This window comes from Thermobia domestica, chromosome 3 (assembly GCF_964235325.1).
Source record: "Thermobia domestica chromosome 3, izTheDome1.hap1.1, whole genome shotgun sequence".
Classification (NCBI taxonomy): Eukaryota; Metazoa; Arthropoda; class Insecta; order Zygentoma; family Lepismatidae; genus Thermobia; species Thermobia domestica.
This window is the reverse complement of record NC_137456.1, coordinates 72,011-99,567: the sequence shown is the minus strand read 5'-3', so window position 1 is coordinate 99,567 and position 27,557 is coordinate 72,011. Positions and strand designations below refer to the sequence as shown.

Genomic DNA, 27,557 nt, shown 5'->3' with positions numbered 1-27,557 from the left:
AAATTATTTGACGGTACTTTATATAGCTAATTATTTGATTTTTTAAGTTCCATTTACATTTGCACTAAAAAGGAGGGTAATTGTTTAGTATTGGAGGCCAAAACTAGCGAAAAGTAGGATGATTTACGGAAGAAATGAGTTGATAGTGATGTTCAAGTTGTCAAGAAAGTATCGAACATATTTTTTTAAGGCAGTAGGGAATTTATACAAAACGGAAAGGTAAGTGGAAGTGATTTATGTGAGAAAAGAAAATGAATTGTTGGTAACGAAGATAGAAAACAACGTGCCATGCGGGGCTCTAACCCGCCTTCATTCGCTAACGCTCGTTCTGCAAGGCTGTCTGAATTTAATGTTGGTAACGTAATTAACTTGAGAAACCATAAAACAACCACATCGGAATAGAATATCGGGAAAAAAGTAGGTGTAAAAGCTGGTCTCCAATGCTAAAGAACAGCCAAAATTTGCAAAGTACTAATTTACAAATAATGAAAAGGAACCATTTTGTAAAGTAATTTAGAATTATGTAGAAATAGAGATGAAGTACTATTAATAAACCCTGAACCATCATTAGTAATAGACGTCGGTCTGTCTCCTCTCTCTGACTCGAATTTCTGAAGAGGTACTCGCACTTCTTTTACATGCGAAGTAACATATGGAATTTCGAAAAATATGTAGAATGAAAGGTCGTGTATGGCAATGTTACGTGCTAAAATATAAAGATAAGTAAGTATCTTGCAAATTTTGTGAACATAAATATGTATGCGCAAATGTTGATAAATTGGTAAGACATGTATCTTCTAGCATTTACCCAATCTAATTGGTTTATAACATTTATAAATTTAATGTGTTTTAATATCAGTAATAGAGTCAAGTTGAGCAAATCCACTTACATATAAATTTAAACTGTTACTATAGAATTTTTTCACACATATTTAATTGATAGAACATATTCTAAATAAATATACATTTATGCGTACTCTCTAAATATAATAAAGTGTTAATAAAGTAACATAGTACCGTTCAAAATATACAGATTTTAAAGAATCCTCTGTGGACAACAGTAATAATATGCTGTGATATAAAAATTAATTCAACTTTGAAATCATAATATAGTAATAGAATGCAATTTTCTTTCTGATTGTACATAAATTCCCGGATAAATCCCCATTTTGGGAATCTTCCCGGGAATATTCCCGAAAAATATCTTCCGGGGAATTTAACCATCACTACACCTACATAGGATATGTGACGTGGGGTACCACTAAGAAAAATTTTTGAAAATTCACGAAAAGAGGAGGAATTGGGGTGAGAGTTATTTTAGTAAGATACCCTTATCTCCGAAACGTATAGGACTGAGAAACTTGAAACTAGAAATTTGGTATTTGGATTTCCAATTTAAAATAATTTAACACGTTTCAGCATTTCTTTTATATCTTAGTAATAAAGGGGAAGGAAAAGGTAAGAATAGGAATTATTACTCGTATAATAGCATATCGGTATCTCAGAATCTCTGAAAGTTACAAACATGAAATTTGGCTTTAGAACTTCTCATTTAAAACAAAATCTCTTAAAGACAGTAAACAGAACCACCCAATATTTTTCAATTAAAATTGAAACCAGAAGTTGTATTAGATATCTACCACTTAGTGTTATTTACTAGTGATTAGAGTGGAGATGGAATATATTCTAGGGACGCTTAATCGAATACAAACCGTGCCTATCTATTGCAGTTTGTCATATACAGTCTTGTTCAAGAAAACTTTGCCACTCACCTCTCTTTGAAAAGGCCTGTGGTCCTACCTACAGTTAGAATTAAATCAAATAAATGTGAATTTTGTTTGGTCGATTAAGAAGTTTATTTAGAGCCACAGCATTATAATTTCCTTTTGCGGTTGCAGGAATATCATCTTTCATAGCAGGGTGAGTGGTCAAGATTTCTTCAACAAAACTGAACAACGATGAACGTTAACACCGGAAGTGGTTGATTTGTAATAATTACGTTTGAAAGTCAAGAAATTTTGCTTTTGGGTCACGATTCATTTTATCTGTACAAATATAAGTACATACTTTTAAATGTTGTTCTATAAAATGTCAAAATTCACCACCAAAAACGTCTATGGTTTTAGACGCTACCAAATCACAAGTAAAGCACGCTTCTATCACGTGCGTGAAAATTGGGCCAAGTCGCACCCAAATTCGCTTTTGAGAATGTTACTAAATTTAATGGTTTGTTAAAGAAAGGTCATGAAATTTTATTTTGGAATTTTAGTAGACACCCTGTCACTTCTGATTTTATTAGAGTGTTATGGATAGACAAAATGTATTCTTGAGATGCTCCGTCGATTGTCGAAAACAGCTTCTCGCTATCTATTACAGCTTTTGCTCCACAGTAATGAAAAGTAAACCGAAAATTCTTGATTTCTACCGGTTCTAGTTTTATCAAAGTGTTACGAATAGAAATGAAAGGTGTACTTGGAATCTTTTAGTCGATTTCCAAAACTGCTTCTCGCTATATATTACCGTTTTTCTCATTCAATGTTAGAGCGGGAACTTGTTTATTTCTGCCACTTTCTATATCAATACAGTATTAAGGATGGAGTTGAAAGGTACTATTGGGATGCTAAATCGACTGCCGGAAACCGTTTCTTGCTATCTATTACCCTTTTTGGTTTACAGGATCAACGTTAAAAGCAAAAATGGTTGATTTCTACCACTCCTGGTTTCTGATCCACAACCTTCTGGTTTATGATCCTCTACTAATGAACTCTTTCGAGATAATTACTCTAGCTATCAATTGCAAAAAACATAAGTTAAATTCAGTTTCGTTCAAGAGTTTCGTGCGGAGTAACCGACGAGATAGACCAAAGCACTAACTGTACAATATTATTATAAATCTTACTCTCTAATCCCAATAATTAGATACATATTTCAGCGTTTTTGATTGTGAGACATTAAGGAGGCTCACACAGTATTTTCTTAATTAATAATGAAATAGGAAGTGATAGTAGATTTATACCACTTCCGGTGTTAGTAGAGGGATTGGATTGGTGACACAATTATATTCTTGGGATGCTTAACTGATTGCAGGAAACTGCGTCTTGCTACCTACTTCCGTATAGAGGTTGATATCTACCAGTTCCAGTTTTAGTAGAGGGTAAAGGATGAAGATGAAGTTTATTCTTAGTCGATTGTAGAAAACCGGGTTACGGTTTCTGCTCTGCAGTGATCAACGTTAAAACCGGAAAGGGTTGATGTCTACCACCTCCGGTTTTAGTATAGGGTTAAGAATGGAGATAAGAACGGACGGTTAATCGATTATGGAAAACAGCGTTTTGTTATCTATTACAGTTTTTCTTCCATAGTAATCAACGTTAAAAACAGGAAATAGTTAATCGCTACCACTTCCTGTTTTAGTTGTAGGTTAAGAACAGAGATAATATGCATTCTTAGGACGCTTAATCGATTTTCAGAAACAGTTTCTAGCTTTCTACTAACGTCTTTTGTTCTACAGTGATCAATCTTAAACCGGAAGTCGTCGATATCTGTCACTTCCAGTTCAAGAGTCACCTCCATTAATTTTAAAACTTTTTTTCCTACATAATTATGTAACACTTGGTTTAATTCCAACTAAACTTGATATATATATGTCTTACAATCTGGAAAGAAATACTCGGGAGGGTAAGGAACCCCTAGCATCCCAAGGAGTGGGGATGGGAGAGCTGACATTTTAAAAATAATTGAAATGATCGATATTAGTGTTGAATCCATAGTTTTCGGGTCAGTCGCTGATATGGATAATGACTGTTTCCATGCCGTTCAAGTTCATCTATGAAGAATCGGGAAGAGTGACATTTTAAAAGCAATCGAAAATGATGGATATTAAAGGCGAATCCATAGTTCTCATTAGTGTTAAGACGAATAGTGGTACTTTTGATAAAATTTAAAAAGAAGTTAGAATGCAACTTTTGAATTTAATTAATGTAAACTTCTGCATTAATAAAAACTAGACTATTTGCCATCGAAAGTTGTAGGGGCGACTGTAGAGTTTATTATTATTATTATTTTTAAAGTATACCTTTTAAATAGCACCACGACATGGGAGGGAGAGAGAGTGAGAGATTTCTGGCCTTTTCAACATATTCTTAAGCGTTTTTAAAGATTTTGTTAAGATTTTCTTATAACTTTAATTTATGTTTGTTTCTTATATTGCAAGTACACACAACTTTTAAGATGTAAATTAATTTTTAATTTTAAGAGACTCAAAAATGGTGACGCCATTTCCGGTGTTCTAGTAGCTAGCACGCGCGCCTTTCGTGCACGTAGTCACACGTTCGATTCCCAGTGGGAGTCTCTTACAAAATTTGGACGATTACTGTGTTTGAGTTTCATCATAATCTTTGAGTCTACGTCTCATATAACCTCGATGCAGAATCCTAAACTTAAATAATTAACTAACTCGAAACCAATGAGAGTACAAAACTCAAGGTTTCGACAGAAAACTAGCACAAAAATTTGCAATAGAAAAAGTATCAAGTATCCAGTGTTCCCATCAGGGAAAGGATGGGAACACGGACATAAGACCATAAAACACATTATTGAAATGGCAGTCAGTGATGATTATAAAGGTGGCTCTTGGGTCTAGAGCTTCGAAATTCCCTCTAGGGCATTTCCCGGGCGTGCTCAATCTGAGTTACCAGAAATGTTCATAGTACTATATTCACCCATCGTTTATTCAATCCCCCCGTACTGGAAAATCTGAAATGAACAATGTCTCTTATCGTGTTCAATATGAATTACATGTATGCAGTACTGCTTTTCACCTATAGTGTAATGAAATTCTTCCACGAGAAAATCTGTAATCAACACTCAGGCACGTAGCCAAGGGGGGATCTGGGGGGTCCGGACCCCCCTTCGAGACCAGAAATGAAAAAATTAAGGAAGGATAAAACAAAATGAAATGACAAAAAGAAGGATCAGCGTTAAAAATTAAAAAGAAAACTACAGGAAGCTTTAGCTTACTCTTTCTTATAAAGAGATTTGTATTACTTGCAATATGGTGGCGAGGTAAGCGAGGTATTCTGGAAGAGTCAGGGAATTTGAAAAATCAAGAAAAGTTATGGAATTCTCAGAATTCCTGCTACTAGTCAGGGAGATTTCAAGCTTTCGAAAGCGTAAGTGCCATTGTGTAACAGCGTGGACATTTTTAATCATAACTTTTCGTCATCGCATCCTTGCAATATCAAACATGTTATCTCAAGGACAATTTTCTGTTGTTCCTTTAACCTGTTATTTGGAACCGACAGTAGTTGATGGAATAATAATAATAATAAAATGTTGAAAGAAAGTTCTGTTAGCATTTGATTCAACAGAGAAAGGAATGCATATATTTTAAAACTAGTTGAATATACACATGCTTCGCACAGGGACTGTATTTGGAAGTCAACGCCTGTGGGAGTATCACCATTGATGTTAGCGACCGCGAAAACTATAGATTTGATACTAATATCGATCATTTTGGGCTATTTTTTACATCTCGGTATCCACCCCCCGCTGACTCCCGGCCCGCATACTTGCAAGTCATCGCTAATGAAAGTGTCACCATTAATTTCAGCGACCGCGAAAACTATGGATTTGACACTAATATCGGTCATTTTGGATTACTTTTATATGTCTTGGTATCTCCCCCCCCCTCTGGTGAACCCGGCCCGGAGCCGAATAGCGTGAATTTGGAAGTTAATGCGACTGGAGTTTCACCATTGATTTCAGCGACCGCGAAAATATGAATTCGACACTAATAGCTCAAGTGGTAGAGCGTTGGTTTCGCATTCGAGAAGTCGTGGCTTCGAATGCCGCTGCCTACCATCCTGACTGAAGTTTTCCAGGGTTTCCCTCAATCCTACCTGGGCGATACCTTCACAAATCCTTTCCATTGTTAATGTTGTTGGATATTCAATGTAAAATGGCCTCTGAACTGCATCTGGTGATTGTTAAATAAATAAATAAATAAATATCGGTCATTTTCTACTACTTTTACATGTCCCGGTAAACGCCCCCCTGAGACCCCCTGGTTCGAATTTCGACAAAAACGTTTAACTCTGGTCTGGAGCCTGGACCAAGGTATTCGTGACTAAAATTTGGTAACTCTCGGTCAATTTGTTTGGTTCCCAAGCCGGTTCCGGTAAACGCCTCTGAGACCCCACTGTTTCGAAATTTGAAAAAAAAAACGCTTCGTCTTGATCTGGGGCCTGGGCGAAGGTACCCCTGACCAAAATTTGGTAACTCTCGGTCCACTCGTCTGGTCCCCTGGCCGCACACAGACAGACAAACACACAAACAAACTCTTTATTTTATTTATATTAGAAGATAGTTTACAAGACAGTATTCAGTATGTACTGTTTATAATAATTGAGATCATAACGAAAGGAAAATTGTTATATTTGAATAAACAGCAGAAGAACGTAAATATTGCAAAATCTTTTTCAATACTTTTTTTATTATTCTTCATAGTTTGTTATTAAAATACTTGCCAACATATCCTCATTTTATTGTCCTAACAAACCAATATATGTTGATACTAAAGTAGTTTAGATTGATCGCGGTACTGGGCTTTCAGAATTTCATGTCACCCCCCACCCCCACCCCCAGCGTCACGAAATCCTGGCTAAACGAACCAATATATGTTCCAGTAAAATAGTTTAGTGATCGAGCCCCTTTTGTGATGACCACAGTATTTCATGTCACGGACCCCCCCCCCTCCTTCACTAAATCCTGGCTACGTGCCTGCAACACTGTCAGTAGCTACATCCTCGACTAATATACATTTACAACTTTATTTTCGTGTTTTTTTTCAACAGTTAACCAATTTAAAACCGTATTATAATTCAAAGTGCTTGTCATATTTCTATCCCAAAACAAGAATATGTAGTTAACTTCTTAAATACTTCGCTCCGCAGGAACCCGTTCGTCGCGTGCAACAAGCAAAATCAATATGCTTGGCGTCTTACAAATGACAACGGACAAAAAAGAAAAGCAAAAGCAGCACAGCAGGGCCTTATCGCAGTCAGAGCTGACAACATAGTTTCGGTCGTCACTTACGCCAATAGACCTACAAGCGGTGAACAAGAGTTATACAGTTACAATATACGTTGTGCCACAGTAGCGCTACAGGCGGAACGTGCACGAACTACACATGAATATGTTTTTTACAAGTATCAGCCACTGTTGCACCCTCTTTACATTCTACACATCCTTTTTTCTCCCACCTTTTGACCTTGACAAGCAGAAGTACCAGGCTTTCCGAGTTCACAACCATAAACTGTTTGTGTACAGAGTATGTTTTTAGATCTTCGAATGACTGTGCGCGCGAAGAACAAGGGTGATGATCGGGCAACCGAATACGGCAGCGAGAAACACCCGGTTGCAACTTTTAATGTAAAATACAAATATAGAGCCTTGACAATGCCGTGAGGACACACATATGTATGTATATATGTGTGTGTGTTTTCTCACTGCATACTCTGTTTCCATCAAAGTACAGCATAAATGTAAAGACATGAATGTTATATAATTTTATTAACATCGACAAAGGAAAAATAAATTATCTATACGTACCTTGTAAGATGTCAATGACATTGTCCAGAAGTTGATGAACAATACTTGTTTCAATATATCTGATGTGTTAAACTAAAAATAATAACTGTTTTTTTTTTTTTAATAAAAATATGTACACTATATACAGCACCAAGATTATTCAGTTAATTTCTTCGAAAGCCACTTCCTCCAGTTCACTTTCTTGCAACTGGTTCGAATTTTGTGACCCACTAACTGGAGATCCATTTTTGTACAAGTTCGCAGAATTCATATAAGAGAGCATTGCTTCCGAAGGAGAGAATGCAGAACAATCCCCATGCGAAGCTACTAACTGATGTTATTGTCTCTGATATAAGTTTGTTTCTTGTTTTGGTTTTCACTAAATTTACTTTAAAGAAAACTCTTTCACAAGCTGCATTTGCATGGGGCAATGCCAGAACTTCAAGGCAAGCGCGATAGTTCTTTAAATTCACGTGTTCCATCAAGACTTTCGAATTCACCTAAATTCACATAGAACTCTTCGGGCTCTAAGGTAATCATATCGGACGGAAAAGTAGTAAAAGCCATCCTACGCCACTGGTCATCTAGGAGCTGCAGAGTTTTTATATCAGTTGGAGGTAAAATTCCTGGCACCAAAGAAGCAAGGGGGGCTAGTGAAGCTGCTCTCATTTTCCCTTGCGAGAAAGACTTGACGGATGTAAAATGAACATTTTCACAAAGAGCGAGTTCTGCCCAAAATCAAATCGTTTTTTAAGTTCTTTACAAGCAACAATTACAAAGTCTTATTTATTTATTTAGTCTTATTTTACACGGCGAAGTTAAGGCTAATCATGCTTTGTCTCCCACTTGACCATGCAATGATTATGGTTTGTAATACAATAATACGAAGTCGGGACATCGACGCCTAAAAGTATCTAGCTGTTGGTTGTTCAGCATGTTGTTTGATGTGTGGCAATTGATTTTTTGATGTACTTTCACCCCCAAATATATGTTGGCAGGGTAGAAAATACGTCTTCGTTTTCGGTGTCAATTTTTTCTATGTCCGTTCTTTCGATATAGTCCCTCTTCATGTAAATGTAAAGGAACTCTTTATAAGCGCCATATATCTTCTGGTGAACAACTGTCACAAGCGACTTATCACTTTGAAACAACTCATTTAATTTGGAGAATTTCGGAAGTACCCACTGCAGAAATAGAAAGTACAGCTCTTCATCAAGATCATTCATGGTATCAAATATAACTTTCCCTGTTTCAAGTTTGTCACTTAATAAGGATGCAGAAAAGTGCAACTGAAGAGCTGGCCACTGTTCAACAATGCGCGTGACAACGTTAACAAGTGACAGCCAACGAGTCTGTGATGGTCGCAGCAGTTTGTGTGGTTCGACCCTGCAAAAATCTTGGAAATCACGAAACTCTGCTTGCCTTTTACTACTGTGCGAAAAGTAAGCGTAAATATTTCGCACAAGGTGTTCGCATCAAATAGGTAGCATTTACCAAGCTTCACTAGCACAGAGATGTAAAGAATGACATATACATTTCTGGATAACTATACCAGTTAGAAGTTGTTTCAATTTCTGAGATACAGAATTATCTCCACCCATCATAGTGTTACAAACATCACTACCGAAACCAACTCTATTTTCGACAGGAATATTGTCCTCATTGAAAGCTGTAGTTATTAGTTCGAACAGATGTTGGGCTGTGGCTCCAACCGCAGTTTTACTCGTGGGAAACACTTGCAATAGTTTCCAAAACTTAGTCAAAACTCCATTATCGGACACAAATACAGAGAATCTTTACAGCACTTACATCTGTAGATTCAACTATTAGTATACAAAATTTGTTCCGCGTAAGAACACCATTTAGTTTTTCACTACCTCCTTTAGTTAATACATTTTAATAATAGAAGTCGCCTTTGTTCTTCCTAATGTTACGCCTTGGGCAATTTTAGGATCCGGGTAACATACTTTATTAACTGACGCTACATGGTCTGACACACGAAAGGGTAAATTAAGCTCGGCAATAAAAGCACTGAGTCTGATTTCTGCGGATTTTATCTTTTTGTCCAGATTGGCTTCTTCATTTGATTCACGAAAACAAGTAGTGACACTTCTTTGAAACGAAACCGTACGCTTACGTTCGAGATGTTTCTTCTCTTTAGCGTGGTTTTTAATCACGGTCAGTTCTGCTAAACATTCATAATTACAAACTGTACACCTAGCTTTCGTTGTATCGTCTTTGACAGCAGTAAGCCAACCTTTGAATTCCGCCACACTTTCCCACTGTTTTTTGTAATGTTAAGTGCGATGTTCTATTTTAGTAGAAGATTCCCACCGTAACCGCTTTTTCTTTTAGGTGTACTACATCTGCTTTCACAAGCTCCTCGTTTCCTCTCCATCCTTGAAAGCAAAGAGTTTATGCAAACACACTCGCGCGAGAGAGAAAACGCACATTCACAAAACACATTCAATATTTTATTGTAAGCCCGATGTTACAATGACACTACGACGTTCGATTTAGCACTGTAAAATATGTAATAAACGCCACGAGAAGAGCTAGAGAACTACGTTCTTCTAATATAACGATACAACAATGCACTACACAGTCTACAATAATTTTAAGCATATGTTGGGGCTGATTGGAAAAGTTTTTTTTCTGATATTTTATATGGCGTCGTCTGACCAATCCTTTTCTTTCAACAGGTTATTTATTTTCCTTACTAAAGCACGTATTGAACAAACGTTCTTTGTTATTGGTTTACTACCTAAAATAGTTCCCTTTCCTTCACATTCATCTTTTCAAGTTGGAGAAATAAGGCGGAAAATAAAAAGAACTCTGTTTTTCGAATTAGGTATTCCCACCATGACTACATGAACATTTGGTATTAGCATTCTTTTTTCCCTCTCTGCTCTCTACATATGACTCGTAAAGCTGTATAATGGGAGGGAAAACTGAAAAAGCAGTTAGGATCGTCAATTCGCAATATTTGGTGTACCGCTATTCTGTTGGATTTGCCCACCACCCGCTCCATCCTCTATAGAGAGCGAGAGACGGGTGACTCCAGCGGGCGGTGGATTTACCAGAAAGCCTGCTCTCTGTTCCTTGTGTACAGGTACAGAGAAGGAAGAACAATGCTACACTTGTTCCCCTTGCCCACCAAAAAGACAAGCGAGTTTCATTGTGATTTTATGGTCATCTTTCTGACGTGAAATTTGTCCGCTGAAGCGGTTAGGGATTCAAAAAGAAAAGTGTCATTCTGTTTGCTCTTTCGTTTTAAAGGTGGGTCCCCCCCCTGTCTATCTCCGCACAAACAACTGTTCTTCCTTTTGCACAAAGAAAATACCAATGGATAAAAATATATTCTATCCAATTCTAAAATTATCGTATGTTTGATAATTATTATTTTCTATCAACTGGAGCACAAAATTATCGTGTTTTGATACGTATCGTACACTCTGGCAACACGGTGTCACGATGGCTCAGTGGTGTGTGAGGTCCCTGTTTTCATCCAAACTCGCAGTAAGTGGACTTTGTGATGGACAAACACAGTGTTCGTTTTCTGATGACCTCCCACTTTCTTTATTCCGCAACTGCATTCATTTATCATCATCAGCGGCTCGTTCAGCATAGCCGGAATAAGCATGGAACGTAAAGCAAAAAGATGTTTCTAAAAAATACACAGAAATACACCCAAATAACAATGGATGCAAATTATGCTACTTCCAACAAACACACACATTATTACTAATTGTATTGCTTTACTTCTCAAGAGCAAAGAAAATTTTAAGCATTTATATAGCTTAGATTAGGTTAGGATAGGTTAGGGTTAGGTCAGGGTAGGTTAGGGTAGGGTAGGTTAGGTTAGGTTAGGGTTTAGGTTAGGTGAGGGGTTCGGTTAGTTTAGCTTTGGTTAGGTTAGGTTCGGTTCAGTTAGGTTAGTTTAGTAACAAAAACATCACGTGAACTGTTTTTATTTAAGAATTCCCAATTATTCAAAGATTATTTGAGCATAATATATTTGTTTCGCGTACAAAGTGAACGTAAATGGATAACTATAATACAACATATTTAACAATTAAAGGTATTTATAATTCAAATTCTCTCTCTGCCTCTCTCTATCTTACACATACACACACACTCACATTTACACACACAAAAGCAGAGAAAGAAACCGGACTGAAATTACAAACAAGCTCACTGGGAGAGGGTCTCCTAGACGCAGAGTGCCAGTACCATCTAAATTATTTGAATTTGCAATGAAGTGGGCACATTCAGAAATGGTTTGCGTCAAGGCAACGCTAATCTGCTACGCTGTTGGATGTCGCTACCATCCACATACAACGTGACTCAACTAGACTTACAGGGCCTTATGCAGAGTCGTTTTGTTCCCAGTCCCAGTTCTAGTTTACCTACTTCTCATGAGATGTCGTCATGGTCTCTATACCATAATTTTAGCATTCAGTGTTGCTACTTCAGTGTTTGAAACACGTTCAGTTATTTAGTTCATCAGCATACGCGTATGTGCAATTGAACTAGATAGATATGTGTAGTGATTGTTTCCGTAATATTTCCAAAGGTCGACGTAAACCTCTTCTACACGCATATATAATAGTTTAATTATTAGTGAACTATAATAAGAAATCAGGTAAATACTTATGCGAAATTCTTCTTTGCACACAAATAGTTTCGATGCCAGTGCCAACAGAAAATTGCTTTCTTGTAAATCATAGCAACCACCATCATATTTGATTAAACCATAAATTGCCCCATCGTTTGTTTAATTTACTTTTGTATATAAATAACAATTTCATTTGTAATTTCGAAATGTTTTAATGGTTTGCACAGACTTCGATTAAAAATAAAAAAGAAGTTAATTGTAAAATATGCTAGATTGGTTTCCTTTTTCCCTCTACTTTTATAAAGCTTAATAATTTATAGTATCGTAAAACTCATCTAATTTCTAATTTACAGAAAGAATGCAAAAATAAATAAGAACGAATAAAAAGGAAATAATCGGAGATAAACGCGACTATTCCAAATTAATTTTCATTGCATAGAAACGATTACGTTTCTTACTTCATTTAATCGGCCTTCAACATTAGCCGGGAAACAGACATGCAGACAGAGCAGAAGATTGAAAAATAAAATCAACGAAACTGCAAACCTAAGATAGAAATGCATTGAGGATACCTTTCTCATCGCCAGGAAATCGATTTGCTGAGATATTAACGCTTCATCGCTCGAAGAACGCCATACGAAGCTACAAATATGACCAACGATTTGTAACATTAATCTTTCTTCCTCCAAAAGTGTGTCGCGCAAGATCTCCGTGTGCGAGCTCATCCTATTTGTTTAACTTAATCATCGAAAGACAAATTTAATATGAGGAAGAAGATATTCAATACGTAAAAAGACTGTTTTACAATTCTTTGGATCCTTCAGAGTATTTAGAAAATACCCTCGACGTCCTCCCAAAAAGAGGGAAGCCGCCGAAAAACATCGCCCTCACAGAAGAGAAGGGAAAAGACGATTGCTAGCCGACTACGATGCTGGGATCCCGACTCCTTATTGGTCACCGCACAGGATTGAAATTCCAGCAATTTTGATGCCCAATGAATTAGAGGACTTTCCATTCATCTTTATGGACTTATGGACTTTATGGCCATTCATCTAAATGGTTGAGTGGAAGAAAAGATTATGCCTTAACTCCGCCATTTTAAATAAGAAATAAATAAATAAAATAAATAAATAAACAAGACTAAACAAGTGCCACCGAACAATTTCTACAAACTATGTAGCAGTAAAGTTTTTGTGTGAGTGTTGGTGCCAATTACGGCGGACTGGAATGGAAAACTTTAAGTCCGTAAGTAGTAAGCATTCATTGACATAAATCTGAATCTATTGCGGTTTCTTTACAAATGCCTATAACTCTGCTCTCCCGTCTGAATATCTGATTTAGGCTAGGTGATGTTTTCAGTCCGACACTAATCAAAATTTGTCTAGAAACTAAATTCCAAATTAGATTCATTTTAGTAAACAAAGGTACTCGCATTGAGCCTCACATATTACCTTTGCTATTAATTAATGTTTCCTTTGGATCACAATTTCCTCCACGAAATTTGTGTACCTTTCATTTACTCTAATAATCTGCCTCTTAAAATAAACATGAGGATACGTTCTAGATTTGTAGGTATGGAAATCTCATCTGGAAAAGAGCGTTTAGTGTGCGCTGTGCCTCTGAGCCCAGGTAAGCCTCAGTAGCATAGGCACACAATGTGGTGCCGAAACCTAGTCTCACCCTAGTGGTCCTAAGCACACACAACGTGATACCGACCCCCTCTCCCCAGGCTCACATATCACGTGGTGTCGAAAACGTCGTACCGACTCGAACCAGTGGCCCTCCACACTTGATGTTACAACCCGATTCTTTCGACAGGAATCGAACACAGACCTTTAGGCGCGGTCTCTGTGATGGTGTCCATGAATACACACTCTGTTGACGTTCTAAGTTTTTATCACACGGTACCCTTACTCCTTTTGGTAGTGTACTCAACCTTTTTATTACCGCTTCATGTGGTCACTTAATGTTTAGCTCATTGTACATATGCTTTGTAATCACATTGTGATTATAGCAGCGGCGGATCTGTTTAAGGGGCACCCGGTCACGTGCCCTGCCATTCATGATCTAAATAGAACTGCAATTATTAAATCAGTACTAATACATTAACAGAAACTTTTTTCTTTCTTTCTTTTCCTTTTTTTCTTTTGTAATGTTTGGATTTGTTCCGCCACAGCCGTGTTTGCGAGTGAAGGAGGCTGTGGTTATGCGCTCTCGTAGGATAGACGAAACAGCGACGGTTGTTTTTTGGCTGCGGACTTACAATTCTATGCTTTGACAATAGCCCTATCATCAGAGGTGGCAGGCGATCTTATGGCTATGTCCATTGAAAATGGGCACAGTAATGTTGAGACCTGTCGCATGAGGCGCTATGCTCTGTCTTATGGAACATACAGCGGTAAGAAGGTCGCGACAAGGAAACTCAACTCTGTACAGAGCGGAACGAAAGGGGGGGAAGGGGAAGGTGGGTCAAGCCATTTTCAGAATTTGGGGATGAAAAAGGGGGTGTAGCGAATGACATATTAAGGGTTGCCACCATGGTGCAGTTAATTTACAATACATTGACCTAAAATTTACACGCATAAGTTACCAATCGGCATCTGCAATCGTATTTTCAAATAGTTAGCTACACTTTACGTATATAATGTTTCCCAGAAAAGTAATTAAGAAACCACACATAATTGAAGGAAATGGACATATAGTAGTTGAAACAAATTGTTGTTGAAAACAAATAAATGATTCGTTACCCAAAATATCAATCAGGGGCGTGTTTACACATGGGGCCAACATGGGTCATGGTCTGGGACGGCGAGTTTTCTGAGATCATTTTTTTTAGTACCAGCTTTGGAAATTTCAGGTATTTATTTATTATGCTTAGTTATGGTGATATGACACGGGATTATTGCATTTGTAAATATCAAAAAAATAAATAAATCTGCTTCGCAAGAAGTAAGTAATTAACATTCTAGTTATTAATTTACATAAATTATTTCCGCTCTCGTATTGTTGACACCTTATTCTTTTATCGTAATTTTAAAACATTTCCATTGTTGATAAACTTCCAGAATTACCTACAGTTTTCAAACATCAACCGAGCCGCCAACGCAAGAAATTGAATGTTTCAATGTTGTATTATTGTTCTTGAACTTGGCTGATCTCATGAACTTGGTTTCATAATCAGCAACTGTCTCAGAATTTCTATACTGCAAGGGCGCCCATCAGGGGGAACAAGGTGGGGCGCTTGCCCCCAGAGGAAATTGTACTTCAAACTATTGAAAATCCAATAGAATTTTTACATTAGTTACAGCAAAATTTGAAACTATTTTTGAAACGTCGCTTATACTTGAGTAGTATTCATAAAACCAGTTTGGGGCCACTTCCTCAAACCAGGCTTTTTTATATATGAAATCCCCCAGCATAGAATCTAATTATACACATCGAAAATTACATCTTCCCCCCACATTGACCTCATACATCTTCAATCTACTTTTATGATATATATAACCATAAAAGAATTTTACACCTAAACTTACATCTAAAAACTTCATCTTAATCTCCAGTTTATAAGCTTTCAGTTGACACTTAAATCATGAAAATCCGTTAATAATTAGCTTTAAAAACTCAATGAGAAGGGATACATACAAATATTACATCTACTCCGGAGCAGATGATCTGTGACTAATTCATTTTGAACGATTCCAGTACTAACATTTGAACACCACAACACGAACAGCAATTCAATTACATACTAACACACAACCTGCTCAGCGACATATATAAAAATTGCCTGGAGCATGCATGCATATTACCATCCCACACAGCCAGTAGACACCAGATGGAGCTATTAATGACGTAATTCCGCGAGATGGGACTACGCAATAACTATGACATAATCCCACCGCATGGGACTACGTAATAACTATGATGTTCGTTGATACACGTCATTATATCCTTCCACCTCCAGCAAGAAAGAGAGAGAATGACTTACATATAGCTCAACATGATTTCCTCAACATGATTTCCTCTAATAAAAGAAAGAAATTCACAACTCACATGCTGTTCTCACTAGATCTTTTTACCATGCAGTGTCTCCAACTCCATATATTTTTTCGGAACATTCCAGGATTTTAATTTTTCAAGATATCGCTTTAAAACATATAGCGATGAATTCACCCCATTACTAATAAATATGATAATTGTTAAAAATGAGTTGGCAACACTGATAGTCATACCCCCAAATAACGTTATTATTTAATACCTCGGTCCCTAATTAACCGATTTCAAAAATTCAAACGGTAAATGAATACTAATAACATAACCAATTTTTTAAAATGCATAAATGGTTACATAACCCAAAGAATATGTTTCCGTTTTTCAATATCTCTACAAAATTTCAACAAATCGAAAAAATAAAAATTCTATCATAGGTCAAATAAGATTTTAAGACTTTTTTAAAGAATAACGTTTTCCCGAAAACTTAAAAATAAACCCGTAAAAAATTCCCGAAATTTTGAATTGACTATAACATCGTCAAATATTAACCGATTTTCAAAATTCAAACGGTAATAAATAGAGAAACCAATTGAAATTTTTTGAATGTATTGTGGGTTGTATACCTCTAAGGATAATATTCCGAATTTGTTATATCTCCGTTGTTTATTAACCGATTTTCAAAACTCAAACGACAATCAATAGACAAATAAATTTCCTATCTATTGAATGTCTTATAAATTGCATAACTCTAAGGATATAATTACAAAAAATTCAAATAAATCCCTTATTTATATATGTATCTTTAAAATTCAAATGACATTATGTTCTATATATCCAAAGGTTTTAGTTTTTTATAGTCTGATACTATAAAAACACTTAAAATTACAAGTTCGGATATTGATAATGAAATCATAAAAACACTTATACATTAAAATTACAGGTTTTATTTTTTGGATTCATTTCTAAAGTAAAACTGATGTATTTTATAACTATTATCTAAATCTTTCAAACCCTCATACTTAACAAACAGCTTATACTTTTTCAAATCTTTCAATACTTGCTCAGTTTCATCATTATATCTTTGTGGTAATAACGTCTTATATTTCTCATCTAAATGAACTAAAACTCTTTGACCATAACGCTGTGTTTGAATCAATTTCCATAATGTTATCTCGTACGCTTTACCTTTTTCTAACTCATCTATGCGAAGGAATCTCAATGCTTTAAACTCATTTTTTATTCAAATAATTAGCCATAGTTTATTTATTATAAGGAAAATGCTCGTTTTATGAGAAATTCATAAAACCAATCCTCATTTACATACAGAAAACATTTACATAAAAATTTTACATACAGAACTCAACAGTTGGATAATTATCTTTTAAACCAGTGTATTTGATTTTTATTCCATCTTTAACGATCTCATCAATCATTTTATCTGTTAAGTGTTTTGTAAATCTAGGTGGAAGAAAAACCTTGAACTCCTCACACTCAATTAATATGCTCTTTCCAAACTTAGTTTTAATCTTTTCCATTTTCACAATCTTATATTCTGTATTTAATTCTAATTCTCTTAATCCAATAACTTGTTTTTGTTCAAGACTTCCAAGTTTATTTAAAAGCTCAATATGACTTGACATCGTATTTATTATATAAAAAATCAACGAACACTCTTCAATTTTTATCTTCACCAAAAAATATTTAATCATTTTTTATCAATTTTGTTTATGGAAAAACTTTAATACAAACACACATTTAACTATCTAAAACTCTTCTATTACTTTCTCATTCTTAGGGTCATATGTAAAGTTCTTTTGTCCAATTAAAATCGCATAACATATAGTATTAGCAGCCACAGCTTCTGCAAAATCTACTACTATCTTTATGTTTGTTCTCTCATTTACCGATACATTTTTCCTCTTACTACAATTAATCACATACATTGGTCTGTTATCTATAAACTCTAGGATCATAGTACATTTCGATATTGCCACATGTTATTCTCTTAAATGCAGTATAATCTTCGTACATCTTAAAATAATCCTTGTTAGCAATATCTAAGTTTCTTGATTCTTTTGGAAATACCTCATTCCTTCCATTCTTAAGATAGATATTCTTTACCTTACAATGAGCAAAATTACTTGCATCTGCTGTTTGTTTGCCACTTCTATCAGTTTGGAACATTACAAATACGAAATCAGGCATATCGAATTGTCTAGAATTAAATTGAGTAGTAACATCATACTCCAAGAAAGAACCTACAACAGTCTTTTGAACACATTGATAAGTATGGAATGAAAACATGATTTTAGGTTCTTTAAGAATATTCAACTTTAACTTGTTTTCATAATTAGATTCGTATTCAACAATAGGCATTCTTATCTCCATACTTTTTATTGTTATTTTTCCATCATGAGGAGCTGCTGCACCTGCTCCTGATCCAGTCCATTTATACAAGACATCGTTATTGTTGTTAGCTTTTGTAAATGTTATTCTCAATCCACCTTTCCACATAACCTCTTTATAATCACTAAAAAGCCAGGAATTAATCTTAATGGATATAAAACACTAAAGTCCTTTCTTAGGCCAAGTTTATCATCTGTTTCAAATCCTGCTTATTTTAGATATTCAACTTCTGGTTTGGAAATCTTTAATGTTCCGATAGCTTTTGATGTTATTCCTGGTAGCTCAATCTTATCTATAAAAACACCATGCTTTCTAACCTCAATTTGAGAAAAGAAGAATGGTAAGAAGTTATCTACAAGTTTTATAGTATCATTTGCACCAAATGTTCCTCTGACTGATGCACCAACAACTTCAAAAGTCATATGACAATCTGCTTTGTGTGGATGTATAAAGCCATCCCCCACATCGAAATCAAACTCAATATCTTTGTTAGCTTCATTCAAACTCTCAACACTATCCATCTATTATACAGAAAATCTTGAAACAACGCTTTTATGGGATATACCCATAAAAGAATCATACATAATAACAATTAAAAACTTATAATCCCCATCCTAACTTAACCTTAGCATTCATAGCAGTACCAACCCCAAAAGCAGCTAATCGTTCACCAATTGACGCATCACTACTAAATGCTCTTTTCCATGCTTTACTTTCTAGTTCCTTATCTGCAATATGTCTTGACTCTGTATCTTTATTGTCTCTGTAGTATATATCGTGTTCTTTACAAGCCTCATCTAATGGGTTAATGCCTTGATCACCTCTCTCTAACCTTTCTTGAAGCTTAGTCCCAGGCCCGCAAAATCTGAAACCTGGAATATGTAATTCAAATGGGAGTTTATTAATCAAATCATTTACTAATCCTTTTCCAAGCTTCTTATCATTCCAGAATCGTGGTGGTAATGTATTTAAGATCTTAATCAAGTAACCTATACCTTTTGGATCATTAGGAATAAATTGTGAAAGCTTATTATTAATCATATTCACTATACCTACTTTCTCATTATAAAAGTTATTATTACCAGCCTTTTCTTCTCCATCTATAACTATTAACCGATCAATTAACTTTCTCACATCATCCATCCATATATATTCTTTAGGTATCTCTGTATATTGTTTAATTCCTTCACCAGTCCTTTTAGGAGTTGGAGGTAAAGATGGTTTAATATAATTATCCCAAATAGGCTTGATAATATTAATGTTCTTAGAACCTCTATTAGATGCTACTTTTTTATCTCGATTATATTTTTGGAAGGCAGCATCTGATTCTATTATTATTTCCTTGTACTGTTCAAAATCATCATCATCATAATCTTCAATGGTTTTATTAGTATTCATCGTTAACAATTCCCATAGACCTTCTGTTCCCTTATAAGTTTTACCATTAATTATCAAATCATCGCCATTCACTTTAACTTCAGAATTTCCTATTTTATTTATTATTTTTCCATCTTCTTCTACAGTTCTTATTCCAAACACACTATCATTTCTTTTACTATAATATTTCGTTGCAATCTTACCAAATGATTGTGCTGTTGTTAAAAGCTCTACTCCTTCAACTTTGTCTTTAATTTGTTTTCTCATTTGTTTTATTTCTCCCGTTATAGGCGTATCACTACTACTTGGGGAACTATCATAAGTTATCTTTTTAGGTGTTTCTAGTAGACTAGGATCTATTGAAGCCGTCTTATGTACAACTGGAACAAGTTCAGTTATTAGATTTTTATTTTGTTCTGCTACTTCTTTGATCTCACTTCCCAAGTTTTGAATAGCATCAATTACAGGTTGCTCTTGTGTTTTAAATTTATCATATATACCTGCTCTTTCTTTCTTCCAAGATTTGAAGCCCTTTATCAAGAACTCCTTTAACTTGATATTCTTATTAATATCTTTCTCATCCATTTATTATATAGAAAACGAACAAACGTCAATAAACGTCAAAGAACATAAATAAACGTTAATAAACATCAAAGAACATAAATAAACGTCAATAAACATCAAACGTTTAAGAAGTGTTTTATCTTGTTCCTATACTTACCATTGTTTACCTTCCTTGTCATATCAATTACTATAAAACCATAATCTTCTTGCCAACATTTTAAACATATCTCTTTAAATTTATCATAAGACATATCTCCTCCAACAAACTCATTATACACATCTTTAAGATTAGTATCATCTTGTCTGAATATGCATAGGAAGTTAACGTTATCCCTTATAAGCTGTTTAGGTACTTTTGAATATGTTTGTGCAAGATAGAAACAGTCTAAATGTCTATGCCTACCTCTTGTAAAGTAATTTCGAACAGTATCTTGATTTTCCAAAATGTAATCGTCAAACACTACTACAGAGTATTTTTCACATTCATCAATAGGTACAATAGAATCATTACCGCTTAAGAACGTTGCTATTTGTTTCTTAAACTTTAGTTCTGCCTTTTCAAATCGATCTTTTAACTGCTCATACTTTGGCTGATTCATGCTTTTAGAATATATATAGAAGTAATTATTGTTTAACCAACCTGGCTGTAATAAGAAGTTAAATAACAAAAACGTCTTACCACACCCCGATGAACCCACGATAAGGCATCGAATATCATCAGGTATAAGCTCTCCATTTCTTTTCTTAACTGTTGTTTCTTTTATCATCTCTTTTACATCCCAATTAATAGTTTTCTTACTCATTTATTATAGAGAAAATCGACTCTTTTATGATCTTATATCTTTAAGATGTTCTCTGATCTTAAGCAACGTATCTTTTATATATTCGTTATCCATTTCACCATTTAATGTTATTATCATCTCTAACTGTTCTTTAAATGAGTTAATACAAGTGACAATGGTTTTATATTCGTCTTTTCTTTTGCTTATGTTTAACTTAGAAGATAAACCTGTTATTATAGCACTTCCAGTTGCAAGAGACCTTGTTAATATTGAGTAAATTGTTACAGGTATAAAAATATTAATAAATCCAGTTATTGCAGAAAGTATGACTGATAACGTGATCAAAGAGTAGTATGCATATTTAACAATTCGTAGTTTTCTCTTTTTCTTCTTTAAACTGTATTCTAACTTTTGAATAACATCTTCTATTAACTTGATTACTTTCTCTCTTGGAATATCTCTAGGTAAATCAAACTCATTCATCTATATATATAAAAGAGAACGTACAAATCCTTTGTTAGCTCATCACGCTAATACGGCTGAACCAATTTCTTTCATTTTTGGGGGGTTATTAAGATTTGGACCCTAGATGGTTTTTATCATATCACTTTAATTTTCAATTACCAGTGTCTTGAGATAATTGACCATTCAAGTGTCCATAACGTACAAATCCTTTGTTAGCTCATCATAGCTAAATCTAACCGTATTTATATGCAACCCACATGACCGTGTCACTCGGCGGGTTAACATAAATGACAGGCGATATAATGTTAACATTTACTCCAATCTTCTATGGTTTTTATCATATCACTTGAAAGCGAAAAAGTAAAAATTATCTAAGTAACAAAGTTTATTGCGTTCCGGGGTGACCCCAGCGAAGCGGGGTGAACGCTGCTAGTTTATTATATAATAAATGGCTAAGGTATTTAAGTTAACGAGTGATACTTCTGTTTTAAAGAAGAAACTCCATTACGTATTAGACAACAGTAGCAACTATTTAAGTATAGGACTAGTTGGGTTTTACAGTACATATCTAACTCCAAACATAACAACAGAAAAAAACAGTTTCTCATATGGTAATAGACAAGTTTTTATACCAGAAGGTCAATATAATTTAAAATCACTTAATGAATATTTAAAATCTCAATCCATCAACATAACATTATCAGAAGATCATTTAAGAAATAGAGTTAAGATTGAAACTGATAGTAATGATGTTACAATTGGGAGTATAGGTACTGTCCTCGGGTTTAATGTTTTTGAAGTTTTAGAAAAGAACAAAACACATATTGGAAGTAAGTTGCCAAAGTTTCATCCGTTTGATACTATAAATGTTCACTGTAATATAGCAGATGGCATGTTTGTTAAAGATACAGAATATACACATAGGGAAACAGGAATTTTAACATCATTTAAAACAGATGCTGAGTTCAAACATAGTATTATTTACGAGCCTACTTATCCATTATTTTTCCCTATATCCAAAGACAAGGTTGACAATTTTGAGATAACAGATGAGAATGATTCCTTAATTGATTTTGGTGGAGCAACAACAACTGTATTTTTACAAACTAAGATTTTCTCTTAAATAAATAGGAAGATGTGTTCTATTAAAGGTTGTATGTTTAGTGTTCCTTATAACGAACTAAAGGATTTAAATATTGATCATGTATTAACAAAGAAACAACTTAACGATAAAGCCAAGAAAATTAAAGAAGGTAAAGGAATGGATTTAACTTTAACTACTGCACAAATGAAAAAGATTAAGAAAGAGCATATGGGTGGTTTTATCTTTACAATTTCAGCCATTTTAGCAGCTTTAGGAGCAGTTGGCTCATTAGCAGGTGGTGCAGCAGCGATTACTAAAACTGTACTGGATGCTAAGAAGAATAAACAAGAACTTGAAGAACAAAAAAGACACAATATGGCTATGGAAGAAAATCAGGGAGCAGGTAAACCAAAGAAGTCAAAAAACTAAAACCATTGACCAACTTCGATATAGAGAGGTTGGTTAAAGAATTAAAGATAAAACAATTTAGAGGTGTATTTATGAGTGATGAACTTCCACAAAAACCCTATATAAATGAATGTGGTGTAGTTAACTTTGATAAATCAGAAAACATTGGTACTCATTGGATATGCTATTGGAAAGATAACAACATAAAGTACGTGTTCGATTCTTATGGCGGTGTTCCTCCTAAACAACTAGTAAAATATCTTGGTATCGAAAACTTATTTTACAATGACGAACGAATGCAAGACTTTAGTTCAGTTATATGTGGTCATCTTTGTGTTAAGGTTTTAAATCTTCTAAATCAAGGGTATTGTTTTAGTGATGTTATGTATATGATTAAAAATGATTAAATATTATTAAGTTTAAGTACTTTTATGGTTTATATTCATAAAAGTTTTGTTTTAAGATAAATATGGAAGCTATACACAATAGATTTTTAGATTATCTTGAGAAGCATGAGGATGAACTAGATGCACTAGTTAGATTTAATTTTAATTGGTATTTTCGGGATGTTAGTAAGATAGACTTAAAAGATAGAAACAACGCATATACAGTTGTTCAGTTATGGAAAATGTTAATACCTAAATTTTTGTACACGGAAGAAGAGTTGGTAAAGTTATATCCAATAATTACCTTAAAGGAGTTGTTGAAAAATTATAGTTCTAGACCATTAAAATGCAGTAATTGTGGTAGTAAGTCATTAACAAGAAGTAGGAGTACATATATTTGTGATAATTGTTCTGTAATGAATGGTTTTGTTTACAGTACTTGTGAAGGAATGAGAGCTTGCGCAAGAAAACCATGGTATGATACTATAAAAAGATTTAAGTTACAGTTATCTCGTTTACAAGCTTTACAGTATAGAATTATTCCTGAAGAGGTGTTCAGGGTGTTAAATGATGAATTTAGAGATATATCAAAACATTTAATATCAACAAAAGATGTTCTAGAAGTACTAAAGAAAAACAAATGCACAAAATATTATGATGATGTCTATTTAATACACCATCACCTTACCGATCAAAAACCATTAAACTTACGACATATGGAAGAAACACATAGACGACTTCGAAAACTTATACAAAACCTTTAAAGAACTGTATCCGAAAAGAGTATTGTTTATTAACTTAAAATGTGTTTTGTACTATTTGTTAAAAGAGCACGATGTTCATGTTGATATTGATTTTAAACATTCATCTAAACAAATAGAGATGTTAAAGAAATGTTTTGAAAAACTAGGATGGACATTTTCTGTATAATAAATGAGTATGGATATATTTGGTTATGTTAAAGATAGAAAAGATAATGTTGATATTAGTGAAGAAAAATTAAAATTGTTGGAGAATTTAAATGATGTTGTTAGCGTAAGTCAACTTAGATCAATAGAAACCCAATTAGAGAACGATAGAAAACGATTTGAAGATGCATTAGAAACGTTACAAGACACATACATAAAGAAAGAAGATTTTCAAAAGATTAGGATGGATACTACTAGATTGATTATGCAAAAAGAAACCATGTCTCTACTATATCGATTAAGAGCTAAAAACGTTAAGGAGCCAATCTTTAGAATATTTAATCTCTCTAACGGTTACAAATTTCTCTATAATGGGAAAATAATGCACATGGAATTAAGTTTGGATAAATACTTTTTAGACATATATTTAGGTGATACTTTGATTGAAAATATACCTTTTGGTTTTAAGAAGAATGATATAATAACGATTAAACCAAATAAAAATTCAGCTATGGAAGAAGGTCAATTATTGTTTGTTGTGATGTATATAGAAAGAGAGCTTTCCTAAAGACGTTTTCTATATAATAAATATGGATATTTTTGGTAATGTATCTAATGATATTGATAAACAAGATGTTGTAACATTAGAACAGCTTGAATTAGTGAAAAAAGAGTTTACTTGCAAGAAAAGAAATTGTTGAAGTTCCATGTCGATTGGCAGAAGATGATCTTGGGAAACCAGTCTTTTTTGTACATAATTTAGCTGCTGCCTACAAATTTCTTTATAAAAGTAGGTTAATGCATATAGAATCGAGTTTTAATAAACATCTTATAGACTTATTTTTAAATGACGTTTTAGTTGAAAGTTTTCCATTACACTTTAATATAAATGATCAGTTAGCAATTAGACCATCTGAAGATTCTGAATTGAAAGAAGGTAAGTTATTATTGATTATTATGTATGTAGAAATAGAAGATGAAAACGAATCAAGTATTAGGTAATGATGAATTTTAAATTTTTTTTGTTGATTTTCTATACAATAAATAATGATGTATTGTGTTAAGTGTAAGAAGTTAACAGATACGGAGAAAGATACCATTAGAATTGAACAAACAAAGAATGGAAGATATGTTAAGAAAGGTATTTGTTCTGTATGTGGTGTTACTAAAACTCAATTCGTTAAAAAGCCCGATTGACTAGAAGAAGGTAAAGGTGTTAGAGAAGACATTATAGAAGAAATTCACAAACCATCTAGAAAAAACTTTGACAGATTAAGTATAGTTATAAAAGGTATTGATGATCTTTGGCAAGCTGATCTTGTTGAAATGGATAGTGGAGTATTAAAAGGTGTTTCTAAATTAAATAAAGGTTATAAGTATCTGCTAACGATTATAGATGTGTTCTCGAAATATGCGTTTGCTGTTCCCGTTAAAGATAAGAGTGGTAAGAATGTTACAGAAGCATTTGAATCCATATTAAAAACGAGAAAACCTAATAACTTACAAACTGATCAAGGTAAAGAGTTTTATAATAAAGAGTTTAAGAAGTTAATGGAGGAAAATAAGATTAATCATTACTCAACCTATAGTGGTAAGAAAGCTTCTGTTGTTGAGAGATTTAATCGAACACTTAAACAAAACATGTGGAAAAGGTTCACAACACAAGGAAATTATAAATGGATAGATACATTACCAACACTAGTTAAAGAGTATAATCATCAAATTCATAGAACAATTGGTTTGAAACCTATAGAAGTTAACAAGAAAAATGAGCGTACAATATTAAAGAAAGTGTATCAAAAAGAATATAAGCGTGTTAAGCCCAAATACAAATTAGGTGATCATGTTCGTATAAGTAAGTCGAAAGGGTTATTTGAGAAAGGATATACACCTAATTGGTCAACAGAAGTATTTGTTATTAGTGAAGTTATTCCATCCAATCCGCCTACATATAGAATTAAAGATTTAGAAGAAGAGGATGTACAAGGTAGATTTTACGAACCAGAACTATTACAGACGAAACATAAGGATGAATACTTGGTGGAAAAGGTGTTAAGAAGGAAAGGTGATAAAGTATATGTTAAATGGCTAGGTTTTGATGATTCACATAATAGTTGGGTAGATAAAAGTAATGTTGTAGTGTAAATATAAATGTTTGTCTTTTATGGAATAATAACCATAAAAGCTAATCAAAAATGAAATAAATAATTATTTTTAAATAATAAATATGAGTACTATGGATAATTCGTATAGTTTAAATGATATTTGTTATGAGCAGATTAAGGGTAATTATTGGTATGGTGTTTTTGGTGATTTCAAGTTGATTATAGATAAGAGTACAGGATACTTCAATGTTACTAAACTGTGTCAAGATGGTGGTATAGAGTTTAAAAATTGGTTTCAAAATAAAGAATCTAAAGAACTAATAGCATACATTTCCAGCGCTGGTAAATCAGCTGTGGAAATTATTAGAAAAGTAGCAGGTGGCAAAGGAGAAATATGGAATGAATTAAGAGGAACATATGTTTGTAAAGAACTGATTCTAGATATATCTAGATGGTTATCTCCAGAGTTTTATCTTAAATGCAATCAAATAATTATCAATTACTTCGTTAAAAACTTTCAACAGCTATACCTTACTAACAACGATCAGCTTCAAACAAGACTACAAGAAATAGAACAACAAATGAATGAATTACGTATAAACAATGAGAAACAAGAAAAGAAAATAAATCATCTTAAAACAATCGCAGCACCATATACAGATGATATTTCAAAAGATAATTGTCTAATCATATACAAGAAGAACAAACGTAATGACCCTTTCTCTTATTATGCTATCAGATGTCAAAAGAGAAGTCTATATAAGCCTCTTAATGAAGCAGAAGAAAAATATCCTAATCATGTAATAATATATGAAAAGTTTAGAGATCCTAACAGTATTACGCTATTTAATCTAATGCAACAAGAACTAGA

General features: G+C 33.9%; 1 protein-coding gene across 2 annotated transcripts in view; it reads right to left on the bottom strand.

The window, feature by feature from the left end:
• Positions 1 to 27,557, bottom strand: part of LOC145682363 (uncharacterized) — a 106,264-nt gene that overhangs the window by 35,885 nt on the left and 42,822 nt on the right. The window contains exon 3 of one of the 2 annotated variants that reach the window (XM_081753938.1): positions 17,165 to 19,479. The exons of the other annotated variant lie outside the window; for it this stretch is intronic. Within the exon in view, the coding sequence (XP_081610064.1) occupies positions 19,208 to 19,479 (272 nt within the window). The 3' untranslated portion in view covers positions 17,165 to 19,207. Of the gene's footprint in view, positions 1 to 17,164; positions 19,480 to 27,557 lie in introns of those variants that run through there. 2 annotated transcript variants of the gene reach the window in all.